This window comes from Lacerta agilis, chromosome 9 (genome assembly GCF_009819535.1).
Source record: "Lacerta agilis isolate rLacAgi1 chromosome 9, rLacAgi1.pri, whole genome shotgun sequence".
Lineage (NCBI taxonomy): Eukaryota > Metazoa > Chordata > Lepidosauria > Squamata > Lacertidae > Lacerta > Lacerta agilis.
The window spans coordinates 13800895-13814329 of NC_046320.1; the positions used below are offsets into that span (position 1 = coordinate 13800895).

Below are 13435 nucleotides of genomic sequence, written 5' to 3' on the forward strand. Positions count from 1 at the left end.
GATTCCTTAGCAGACACAAGGACTAGGAAGATAGATGCTTGCATCTACTGAAATCCTACAAAAATAGCAAAATATGAAAATGGGAATTACGACGAGAGTGTGGATTATCTTCATTTGCATTGTGTTGGTGGAATGGAGAACAGCATTTGCTTTGAGTTCTCCTCATTGTGTGTTACAGACTTTGTGAGCCTTAATTGAAAATAGTGACACAGTGTTAATTAAAAATAACTGCAAGCAGCACTTCCGAAATGAGAGTCTATAACAATCACTCATAGCAGTTCATTTAAACTAGCCAGTACAAGGGCTAAAGGAAGTTTTTAACCAACTTTTAAATTAACATTTCATTCACCTCAATTGAACTCTTTAAAAAAAAGCCCTTTCTGCTTTGGTGTTAAGACCTCCTGCTTAGCCTTTAATTAGTCATGACTATCCTAATTTTGAGCTACACCTTTTAAACTTTGTGAACTGAAGAGAGATCTACAGGCAAAGCGACAGTTGAGGTTCCAGCCCGTTGTTTTTATGCTTACGTTGCAGATAGGAGTGCTGGATACAAGGAGTGCTGGATACAAATTATGTAAAGCAGTTACAGTGGTATCTCTGGTTGCGAACAGGATCTGTTCCGGAGCCCCATTCGCAACATGAGCAGCGCGTATCCTGAAGCGCCACATCTGCACATGTGCGCGACGTGATCCGGCGCTTCTGCGCATGCGCGGACCACCGAACCCGGAAGTAACCCATTCTGGTACTTTCAGGTTCGGCGCATTCGTAACCCGTGATGAACGCAACATGCAGCGTTCGTATCCAGATGTATGACTGAATAGCTTATCAGTCTGGCGCATACACACCAACTCTATGGGGGTGAAGACAGCTCAGCCCCTTTAAAGTATGAGGGATGGGACTGAGCCCCCCAATCTTGAGGGGCTGGGCCCTGCCGGGCCTTCTTGCAGGGCCTCCCCAGGCCTCATGGCCATCTTCCAACATGTATGCCATCACATAAGTGCATCACACGTGTGGCGTCATGCACACGCGACGAGCCTCATCCAATGCCGGGCAGAACTCAGTGCCTCTGGTTTGGGGAAAATATGCTCAGTCCATCACCACTGTTTGCCCAAAATTTCATGGTATCAAAGGATTTTTTCCCCTCCATTCCCCACAGCTCCCTTTTGGAGAGTGTACAGTGACTTATACTGGGCAGTGCTGTGCCCATTCCCCACAAAACACCAGACACAGATCAGGAATGGGGCAAGAAACCAACATGCAAAAAAAAAAAAAAGATGCTATGAAACCACGATGAGAGTTTCCAGCTTAAAAAAACAACAACAATCGCCACAAGTTCTGTGCTGGTGACTTGAATGACAGCTTGATAAGCAGAACTGCAGCTGGAAAAGTTCCTACCTTCCCAACCTAATCATGAAATTTCAACTGCTAAGAACAATCTTGCCTACTTTATTTCTGCGCCTCAGGCTGCTGTAAAGGCACCTAAGCAGAATCTGTTGTGGGTTTTTTTAAAAGTGAGAAATCCTCATCAAGTCCACAAAGTTGAACATTTCATAGTTATTAAACATGAAACACTTAGTCAGATTTTGCAGCCATAAGCTGCAAATCTAAAGATAGTCAGAGGTGACCTACATGTCCAGAACAAGCACATGGTACAGTTAAGGCTGCCAACTGAACAGAAACTTTGCCTGGTCTGTTCCTATGCCTTAACAGCCAATTACTGGCCAGGTTTCTGCAATGCAAACCTTTCCGGTGTTTCCAGCTCACCTGCTAATATCTGCGGATGAAGCCACAGGAGCAGGTGCCAGCAGGACCAGACCCAGCGCCATTTGACAATGCATTGAGAGGCATGACTGAATGCTCCCATGGGGGGAAAGGTGTGCATGCACAACCCCAACCAGTTCGGAGAGGAGGAGGAGAGGGAGAAATCAGTTGCCCCACCTCATCACGAAGTGCCCTAAATCAATAGGTCTGATGAGCTAGGAGAGAATCTGCCTCTCACTTTAATCCGAACCTTCATGATGTTGCTGATCAGCGACATTGCCTGGTATCAAATATGGGTGAGCTCACGTCAGATTAGTTTACAGATTAACAAAATTATTCATCAGAAGAATTTGGGTCACTTCCAAAAGGGTAAAAGGTAAAGGTAAAGGACCCCTGACAGTTAAGTCCAGTCACGAACGATTCTGGGGTTGCGGCACTCCTCTTGCTTTACTGGCCAAGGGAGCCGGTGTACAGCTTCCAGGTCATGTGGCCAGCATGACTAAGCCACTTCTGGCAAACTAGAGCAGCACACAGAAATGCCGTTTACCTTCCCGCTGGAGCGGTACCTATTTATCTTCTTGCACTTTGATGTGCTTTCGAACTGCTAGGTGGGCAGGAGCTGGGACCGAGCAACGGGAGCTCACCCCGTGGTGGGGATTCGAACCGCCGACCTTCTGATCAGCAAGCCCTAGACTCTATGGTTTAACCCACAGCACCACCTGGGTCCTGGATGAAAAATAGGGACGTCCAAAAGAAAAGTGGGACATTCCGGGATCAAATCAGAAACCTGGATGACTTCTGTAAATCCGGGACTGTCCCTGGAAAATAGGAACACTTGGATGGTCTGAAAGAGTTCAGCTGTGGGAAGACCCAGTTTGGGTGCTAAGGGTTTAGAGGCTAGGGCAGGGTTCGGGCAAGGATGATGCAGGAAAAGCTGAGCACTCTCTTCCAGTTTGGTGCAAAGCACAGGCTAAAGGAATTTTTTTTGGATCTTTCAAAGCTCACCTTGGTTTTGAGGTCACGTTTAACAAGGCTGTATGAGTGATTAAAGGACCAGAGGAAAGTTGCTAGCTCAAAATATTGTTCTAGACAAAGCAGGACAACCAGTCTTGTGTTTATTGAGTGTCTAGCTTTGCAAATAAAAAAAATAAAAAAGAGTGATGCACTCGATTCACAGAGCCAAAATGCAGCCACTAAAAAATACCCAGCATCTAGCCAATGTTGCAAGCTGCCTGGTGCCAATTTTCTTTTGGCCCGAAATATTATGCAGCAGGTTTTGCTAACAGGGAAATATTAAGAGTGCTGCTTGAAGAAGCTACAGCCCAACCCAATGTGTTGTTTACTCAGAACTTAGTCCCACCAAGTGCTGTTGGGCTTCTTCCCAAGTAAGTGTGCAGAGACTGCAAACCATAATCTTTATTCCAAAGAAAACAGAGGTAAATTGTTCTATTATTTTTAAGAAAACAATGCGGGAAAGAGAACCAATTGCTCAAGTAGCTTTTCTGCATAGTAGCAAGACATTTCATCGGAAAGAAAAACATCACTGTAGTTTGCAAAATGCAAAAATGAACAGCTAACCATATTTGTTGTTGGTTGTTGTTGTTGTTGTTGTTGTTGTTGTTTCCTCAGCCACTCTGGGCTACTTCCAGCACATATAAAAATATAATAAATCATCAAACATTAAGAGCTTCTCAATACAGGGCTGCCTTCTGCTGCCTTCTAAAAGTTGAGTAGTTCTTTATCTCCTTGACATCTGATGGGAGGGCCTTCCACAAAGAGGCCCTCTGCTAGGGTTGCCATATGCCTCAACAACTTTTGTGTCCGGATTTTAACTTTTTGAAATAAGGCAACCCTGCCCTCTGCCTGGTTCCCTGTAACTTCACTTCTCACAGTGATGGAACTGCCAGAAGGCCCTCAGAGGTGGACCTCGGTGTCTGGGCTGAACGATGGGGGTGGAGATCCTCCTTCAGGTATACTGGGCCAAGGCTTTAAAAGTCAGCACCAACACTTTGAATTGTGCTTGGAAATGTACTGGAAGCCCGTGAAGATCCTTTAGGACCAGTGTTATGTGGTCCCAGTGGCCGTTCTCTGTCACCAGACTAGCTGCCACATTCTGGATTAGTTGTCGTTTCCAAGCCACCTTCAAAGGTAGCCCCACACATAGTGCGTTGGTGTAGTTCTAAAGCTCTCTTCAGGCCTTCCACTACATGTGATGACCAGTGAGGGGTAGCAACAGGCTTTCCTCCTCCATCACACCACCTATGCGACTCCTGCAGCTCTCCACATGTTGGGGGTGCTAAACCTCCATAGAGGGAGATCCTTTTTATACTGGCACAGACTCCTTTGCCAGGATTACAAATGGCACTGGGTGTCTCCACAAGTTGAACGTGCTCCCTGTGCTTCTCCTCACACAATAATCATCACAGGGTCAGAGGAAGAATACCTCAGCAGGACTTAAATCTTGGGCCCAGCCTGAGGTGCAGACCTAGGTTGGGCCCTGGAGACTCTGTTCTCCAGCCCAGAAGTTGACAAGCCAGGCTCCCTGTACAAACACAAAGTTGTATACTAGCAACTGCGCAGGTTTGAAATGAAGCAGTTTACCCATGACCAGGAGCTCCAGTTTTTGCTCAATCCCTGGCCATTATCACCTATTTTTCAGTTTTCATGTACAAAACCCACTGAGGAAGACCAAGCTCAAAACACATTTGGGTTTTGTGATAGCCAATTACATTCATTGCAGAGTGACAAATTATGGGCTACATTTCTTCAGTCTGTTGATATTTTGCTAATCTACAGTATGCTTGTATTCTTTTGCTTAGTATACACAATCACAGAATTGGCAGGGACCATGAAGGTCATGTAGCCCAACCCCTGAAACACAGGAATATTTTGCCCAATCTTGAACCCACAACCCTGAGATTAAGAGTCTCATGTTCTACCAACTGAGCTATCCCAGTAATCAGATATGTATTGCTTCTACTTGTTATTAAATCCCACTAAATTATTGTTAAAGCATATACACACACATGTATGTGTGTACATATATGTTTGTGTGTAATATGCATTTACATTAGTTAATACAATGAATTGATGCCGACTGCCAATAAATACTAGGCAGTTTCCAAGTTCTTAGCTTTATTTGCTAAATACGAGTAAAATAAGCATGCTAAAATAGATCACTCTGGGCAATCTTAATATTTTCCAGTGTAAATTATCCTAATATTTTCCAGATGATTTCCCACAAAACCCACATCACTGCATAAATGCCATTTTTCAAAGTGATGCTGTCAACACATATTTTTTTTTCCTTTTAACATGCTTTGGTATTTTCTAATGCACAGTGTCAAGCATATACAAAGCACTTTATCTAACCTTCCTGAGTATACAATATGGCCACTAATTGTACCCAATAACTTTATGCAGAAAAATCTATCAGAGAGATGGTGCATACTAGTTTTCTTTTGGCATGCTGGGAGCTACAGCTGTGAGAAAGGGGTGCAAATCAAGCATGGTGATTTCTCACTTCCAATCTCAAGGTGTACCACTCCAGGGAAAACTTTAGCATTTGTTTCTGTTGAATGCTTAAACTGGCCCTATGGCATTACAATATTCAATTTATTTATTGCATTAGCCCTATGGCCATAGCACATAGTAAAAGACCAGGCAGTAGCCTGACACGATTATACAGAGAATACAACAGTTAAAACAATTGGGAGTAAAATCGAACAGGTTAAAACAAATAAAATAAAATAAAAGTAAAAATAAAAAGCACTAGCAGGCGTGACGACAGTCTCCATGTTGGGAATGTGCATAAGACTAAGGCTAGGGGAAGTTGGCCAAAAAGGTGGTCCTGAGTTTCAGGGCCTGTAATATGTAGATGGCCACTCCACGTGAAACCAAGGGGTTGGCATCCACCAGTAGATATTTCATGCGCATTTCTGCCCATGCAACAATGGAAAGATAGAGGACTTTATCCACTTCTTCCTCTACTGCCCACTATATGCCTCAATAAGATCCAGGCTTCTCTCTCTAATCCCGTCGACTATCGCCAGGGACGATGACCGCATGAAATATCTACCGCATTACAATATCATTCATACAAAATCACAGACATGAGGTTGCAGAATAGGTAAAAAAGGTAAAGGTAAAGGACCCCTGGATGGTTAAGTCCAGCCAAAGGTGACTATGGGGTTGCAGCGCCCATCTCGCTTTCAGGCCGAGGGAGCCGGCATTTGTCCACAGACAGCTTTCCAGGTCATGTGGCCAGCATGACTGAACTGCTTCTGGCACAACGGAACACAGTGACGAAAACCAGAGTGCACATAAATGCCATTTACCTTCTTGTCGCAGCGATATCTATTTACCTACTTGCACTGGCATGCTTTCAAACAGCTAGGTTGGTAGGAGCTGGAACAGAGCAACAGGAGCTCCCTCTGTCATGGGGATTTGAACCACCGACCTCCTGATTGGCAAGCTCAAGAGGCTTAGTGCTTTAGGACACAGTGCCACCCACATCTCATAGATGCAGACTACCCAAGATAGACATCAGAATGCCTCCAAATGACTTTTTTTTTTGGAGGGGGACAGGCTAGAACCTTGATTTCCAGACCCCACATGCAACATCAAATCCTGTAAGAATGAAGTCCTAACTTAGAAGAAATGTTTGAGTCAGACTATATTTTTAAAACGTCAACAAGCTAGAGGTCCCTTCATTGTGTCAGTAGTTTATAGAACAAAAGAACTATAAAACTAATTTGCTCTTTGTCATTAAACTTGACCTATCTTTGGGTAATTTCTGCACTATAGGAGATGAAACTAGCCTGATGGCTGTGCTTTTGTTGACAGCTGCATTTCCTCACTTGCATGTGCTTACTAAGAAATATATTGCACATCTCAAGCCAGAATGGAAACCTTCATTTCAGTATAAATTGTTTCTGAAACTGCTTTCTTCCGGTGAAAGACAGGAACCCTAATGAATCTTAAGTTTTATCATCCTGGGGATTTTATTCAACTATCTGACAGATGAAGCTGGAGGTGCTAAATCATCAGGTTGCAAAACACTTACTTGCTGGCATTGCAAGTTCTTTGGAAGGGCCGTAATGTCTGCTGTGACAGCACGTTGCTACAGCTGAAGAGTTCTAGGTGCATGTTGCGTTGCTAGAGCTAAACCACATCACAACCTGGTTACCGCAGTTCAAGAAGGATACTGACAAGCTGGAACGCTTGGGCACCACAGTTCAAGAAGGATACTGACAAGCTGGAACGTGTCCAGAGGAGGGCAACCAAAATGGTCAAAGGCCTGGAAATGATGCCTTATGAGGAACGGCTTAGGGAGCTGGGTATGTTTAGCCTGGAGAAGAGAAGGTTAAGGGGTGATATGATAGCCATGTTCAAATATATCAAATGATGTCATATAGAGGAGGGTGAAAGGTTGTTTTCTGCTGCTCCAGAGAAGCGGACACGGAGCAATGGATTCAAACTACAAGAAAGAAGATTCCACCTAAACATTAGGAAGAACTTCCTGACAGTAAGAGCTGTTCGACAGTGGATTCTGCTGCCAAGGAGTGTGGTGGAGTCTCCTTCTTTGGAGGTCTTTAAGCAGAGGCTTGACAGCCATCTGTCAGGAATGCTTTGATAGTGTTTCCTGCTTGGCAGGGGGGTTGGACTGGATGGCCCTTGTGGTCTCTTCCAATTCTAGGATTAATGACCTGGAGGGCAGTGGCAGAGTTTGGGATCTTAAATTTCAGCTACACCCATGGCGACACCAAAATCCACCCCCTACCTCCTGTTTGTAATTGTTGCAGAGTTCCCTATGGTGCCCTCTTGGCTCCACCTTCAGTGTTGGCAAATCGGTTGTGCTCCCCTAAATCTGTCTCTGTGGAGGACAGAGCTTCATGCAAAATGCTCACTTCCTGGCAGGAGAGTGGACTAGAAGATTAACGCTTAACAGCTAATAATACAAATGCTTTGTCGGCTTTGGGGGGGAGCCAGTGATAGGGGCCAACACAAAGTTTGGGGTCTAATAGACTACTAGAAAGTAATAGCCATGCATTCCTAATTTGTTTTCCAACAGCTCATATTTCAGCTCCATTCAGAAAGGGTACTGGGCATTTATTTGCTCATAAGGGGGGGAAAAATCTTAATAGACAAATTCACCTGAATGATGACTCACATACTGCATGATATATTCACCACTTGCTGGTTAAAGTAGAATTTAAAGTTTACCATACAGTGGAATTTATAGCAACTTCGGCCTCTTGCGGCTTAAGGTGCCAATTATGGACAGTTCTTCTGGCGGTGCTTAACTTAACAAAACTTATTTCCAGTTACAGGTAGGTAGCCGTGTTGGTCAAAACAAAATAAAATTAAAAAAATCCTTCCAGTAGCACCTTAGAGACCTACTAAGTTTGTTCTTGGTATTTATTTCCATTTGTGTTGGGGAAGGGGACCCTAAACTGATTGGTTCAAAATTGGGAAAGGAGTACGACAAGGCTGTATTTTGTCTCCCTGCTTATTTAACTTATATGCAGAATTCATCATGCGAAAGGCTGGACTGGATGAATCCCAAACTGGAATTAAGATTGCCGGAAAAAATATCAACAACCTCAGATATGCTGATGACACAACCTTGATGGCAGAAAGTGAGGAGGAATTAAAGAACCTTTTAATGAGGGTGAAAGAGGAGAGCGCAAAATATGGTCTGAAGCTCAACATCAAAAAAACTAAGATCATGGCCACTGGTCCCATCACCACCTGGCAAATAGAAGGGGAAGAAATGGAGGCAGTGAGAGATTTCACTTTCTTGGGTTCCATGATCACTGCAGATGGTGACAGCAGTCACGAAATTAGAAGACACCTGCTTCTTGGGAGGAAAGCAATGACAAACCTAGACAGCATCTTAAAAAGCAGAGACATCATCTTGCCGACAAAGGTCCGTATAGTTAAAACTATGGTTTTCCCAGTAGTAATGTACGGAAGTGAGAGCTGGACCATCAAGAAGGCTGATCGCCGAAGAGTTGATGCTTTTGAATTATGGTGCTGGAGGAGACTCTTGAGAGTCCCATGGACTGCAAGAATACCAAACCTATCCATTCTCAAGGAAATCGGCCCTGAGTGCTCACTAGAAGGACAGATCCTGAAGTTGAGGCTCCAGTACTTTGGCCACCTCATGAGAAGAGAAGACTCCCTGGAAAAGACCCTGATGTTGGGAAAGATGGAGGGCACAAGGAGAAGGGGACGACAGAGGATGAGATGGTTGGACAGTGTTCTCAAAGCTACTAACATGAGTTTGGCCAAACTGCGGGAGGCAGTGAAGGATAGGCGTGCCTGGCGTGCTCTGGTCCATGGGGTCACGAAGAGTCGGACATGACTGAACGACTGAACAACAACAACATTCAGATGAGCCCTACTCCTTTCTCTTTCAACATACAGAAATGTTAAAAAGGTAAAGGACCTCTGGATGGTTAAGTCCAGTCAAAGGCAACTATGGGGTTGCAGTGCTCATCTCACTTTCAGGCCGAAGGAGACAGTGTTGGTCCACAAACAGCCTTCCGGGTCATGTGGCCAGCATGACTAAGCCGCTTCTGGAGCAATTGAACACTGTGGTGGAAACCAGAGCACACGGAAACGCTGTTTAACTTCCTGCCGCAGCAGTACCTATTTATCTACTTGCACTGGCGTGCTTTTGAACTGCTAGGTTGGCAGGAGCTGGGACAGAGCAAGAGGAGCTCACCCCGTTACGGGGATTCAAACTGTCGGCCTTCTGATTGGCAAGCCCAAGAGGCTCAGCGGTTTAGACCACAGTGCCACCACATCCCCATACAGAAATTTACATCCATTTTAATAGGGATCCGATTGTGGATCCTAAAACATTTCCAAATCATTAATTAAAGCGAAACAATTAATTAAAGTGAAACTACACAACTCACAGACACGTTCAGCTTTAGAGTTGCCAGCTTTCTTTCATGGCAGGCCTTTATGGATTTCACAACAGCCTGGCACGTTGATAAACCAATGAGAAAAGCTACATCAACTCATTTCCTGCATTTCAAGCTGCTGTGAAAAACGCTGGAGCCCTGGTAGGAATAGAAGCTGGCAACCCTACCTATGACTCATTGAGTGAGGTGAGACTCTGTCATGGTACACCTGCAGCAGGGCCACGAATGCGCATCATCCCGGCAACACTAAATGAGTTAAAACTGACCACTTCAACACATCCGTTGCTGTTTAAAGAGCAGGCAGAGAGTCCGCAGCTCCTCTGTTGTTTATGAATCTGCACTCAAGGCCAACGCACCCCGCTACACTGGCAGAACCTAGCAGTTTTACAGTTCCAAGGGCAGAGAAATAACAACAATGTTTCAGCAAGCTATATTTTATATTGGTTGCATCCAAACCCCTGCTTGTGTGAGTGGGAAGCATTTTCTGATCGTTGATGCACCCTCCATCAGTTAGACTCCTTCTAACTGCGTCTCCCTCCTTTATTTAAGACACACACTCAAGATCATGTCATGTAGTTGTCATGCCATCACCCGCTCGTATTTTAATGAAGGATTTCCACCAAGACCAATTTGTTACAGCAGCAGTTTTTTTAATTATTATTTTTCAGCAGAACTTCCTCTTTGCCTTTAGCATCTTGCAGAGATTCAGCAGGGGAAACTTCTTCTGGCATAGAAATATAGGCTACGTACACAAGACATTTTATTCTCAAAACAAAAAAGACTGGGTGCTTGTTTGTTTGTTTTCTATGCTGTCCTAGATTGACACACTGTGGGCTAATGCAGAATCAATTTGAAAACAAATTAAAACAGATGTAGGCAGTCCTGGCAATTGGGGGGCTGTATCTGCACCTGCCCAGTGGCATTGCGGGTGCGAATATACAAATATCACAATGGCCACTTCCTTCCTCATTCAGTTGGGGCATGTGCAGAGAGGAAAAGGCATACATAACCTACTCAAAGAGAGAGTTTTCAAATGTGTACCCAGTGATCACACTCACCCTTGTGGAGGACAGACCCTTAGCATCAATCTAGCTTGAAAGCAGCATGTTGTGGATGAGATTGAATGATTCTGGCTTGAGAAAAACACACACATATATTTTTCTGCTACAAATGGGATACCCAGCAGCCATTGCTAGATTTCTGGGAGCTTGCTATTGCTAAACCTCCAGAAGCAAAGCCAGGGAGAGCTGACAACCAAGTCTAGACCAGGGTTCCCCAAACTTGGGCCTCCAACTGTTTGTAGACTACAACCTCCATCATCCTTAGCTAGCAGGACCAGTGGTCAGGGATGATGGGAATTGTAGTCCAAAAAAGCTGAAGACCCATGTTTGGGAAACCCTGGTCTTCTAGACCATGTTATCTTCAGACTTGGGACCCACTTTTAACCCAAACATGCATTTGGGGCCCTATTTCTTAATCTTTTATATTTGCATGGTGGTGTGCTCCTGTACCCACCTTGGATCTCAACAACTTTTAAGATGCCTTGTCATTTCAAAACAAAAAATTGGTTTGCGGACTATGAGGGCAGCAACTGGTGTGTTTCTCAATATCTTAATTAGGGCATGATTTTTGGAGAAATAAAATGCATGATGTTCTTCAGTTTGTCGTACCAAACTTAAGTGGTTGTGGTGTTTAATAAGCAATTCAATGCCCATGAGGCATTAGCAACCTGAAGTCATATATATATATATATACATACACACACACACACACACACACACATCTATGGTTATACTGTGACTGCAACAAACTCCTTGACTTAACAAAATTTATATAACACTTGTTTGTAATAAAACCTCTAAGCAGGTTTGCAAGATGTCTTAAAATTATCAATAAGAAATATTTAAAAACATTTTAAAATAATTAAAATTAGTTTTTTTAACAGTAAAATATATTTAAACATGTCGACATTGACATATCTGGGTGAGCTTGATGTCCTCATTTCATCTCTGAACTCAGCATCCGTCATCGGATACCCTCAACTGCAACATTCTGTTCGTGGCAACAAGGACCCAGGCTCTAATTAGGTGAAAAGGGAACATTTCCGCTGTTGTGTCTTCTCCTGTTGCAAGACACTGCTGTTGAAAACACAACTCTGGAAGAAAGCCTGCCTTTTGTGCAACTTTTAATAGCCACCTGAGGTCTGGACCCATGACACCCTAAGAGCCACATTAAGACATAACGTCCCAGCTGCTTCCTTACCAAGATCCAAAACAAACATGCTTTTTTTTAAGAATGCAAAACTCAGTTACAAAAACAAAGCCTTAGCTCAAAGTTAGTTAGTTTAGGATTGCAGACTAGGTGGTTCAGTGCAGACAGTGATGAGTTGCCACTAGGTAAACAGCCTTTTTTATTTTATCTAACTGCCAAGTAAACATGCATAGGATCAGGTTGTATTGAATTAAGAGTTACCAGTTTCTAAACGCCCCGCTCCCATTCAGGCTCAGGAGCCTATCCTGCAGAAATTTAGCACGGGAAGCTCTTCCTGAACTTCGTTCCAGAAAAATAACACCTACTGGATTTCTGCACGCCAGCCAACAACTATCATTTTAAATGCAGTATAGAAGAAGTTGATGATAGCAGGGGCAAGCCAAGGAGAAGGGAGATTTGGAAACAAACCTCACTCTGAATGGCATTACTCTGAAAGGGCAGATTGCAGGATTGCAAGCAGGGGGAAGTATCCAAATAAGTTTTACTCAGAGTAAGCCCAATGAAATTAAGGAATCTAAGTCAACTCCATTAACGTCTACTCTGAGTACCACCAGCGCTAGAGACACCCCAATATCTTTCCCTCGCCCTCCTACCATCCCTTGTGTGTTTACTCCGAAGTAAACCCCGCTGCTTTCCATTCAGATGTTATATCCCCTAATAAACGAGAAACCCAACTTGCTTATGACTCATCCCGAGGGGTGACTGATCAAGTTCTTCAAACGCGAGTTAGCAACAGGGCTATAAAGGGAAACAGATGTAGAGCATGTTGGCATTCAAATATACAGGGTATTAGTTCCTCTCTCCTTTATTTCAAGGGAAAAACTCAGTACCAGCAAGGTTGGAGAAGGAAACCATACGTTCCACACACACACACACACACACTCCAGCCGGCAGGATTTGGCACTGCTGCCATGCGACCCTCGAGCACTGCATTTGCTTGCAAACCAAACGCACAAATATTTGCAAAAAGCGCATGCAAAAGGCAGGCAAAAAGCCTGTCATAGTAGCCCCAAACCGGACTGGGAAAAGCCCCGTGCTGCGCTGGCAGCCCTACCGCCTGTGGAGCCGGCTTCCTCCAGCTGGGCAGAGATGCTGGCCACTCTCCTGGCGTTCATGGCTGGCGGCGGCGTTGGAAGCGCCCGGCGCGCAACGGGCAGGCGGAGAGGCAGCGAGCAGGCGTGTCCCGCGTCGGCTGGAGCCTCTGTGTGAGAAGATTCCAGGGCAGCGTCTCTATCTCGGCAACCCCCACCTTTTGGGGGGAGGGCAAGCGGCGGGAGAACTCGCGAGGGAGCTTCCTCCGTTCAGCTCGCTGCGCGCAAAGACGCACCGAGCCTCTCCAAGCGCGCGCGGAGGGACCTTCTTCCCAGCCCACCCCCGGCTGCTGATTCACTTGCGCAAAGGGGGTAGATCCGCGGAAGGGGAAAGGAAACACGGAGGAAGTGGCTAGTCAGAGAGGGTAGGAGGAC

At 44.7% G+C, this 13435-nt stretch overlaps 1 protein-coding gene across 1 annotated transcript in view; it reads right to left on the reverse strand.

Moving 5' to 3' along the window:
• The window catches only part of KCNIP4 (potassium voltage-gated channel interacting protein 4), a 359055-nt gene extending 345863 nt beyond the window's left edge, over positions 1-13192 (reverse strand). Inside the window, exon 1 of the mRNA XM_033159529.1 lies at positions 13024-13192. Coding sequence (XP_033015420.1) covers positions 13024-13084 — 61 coding nt within the window. The 5' untranslated portion in view covers positions 13085-13192. The remainder of the gene's footprint in view (positions 1-13023) is intronic.
• Between the last annotated feature and the right edge of the window lie 243 nt (positions 13193-13435).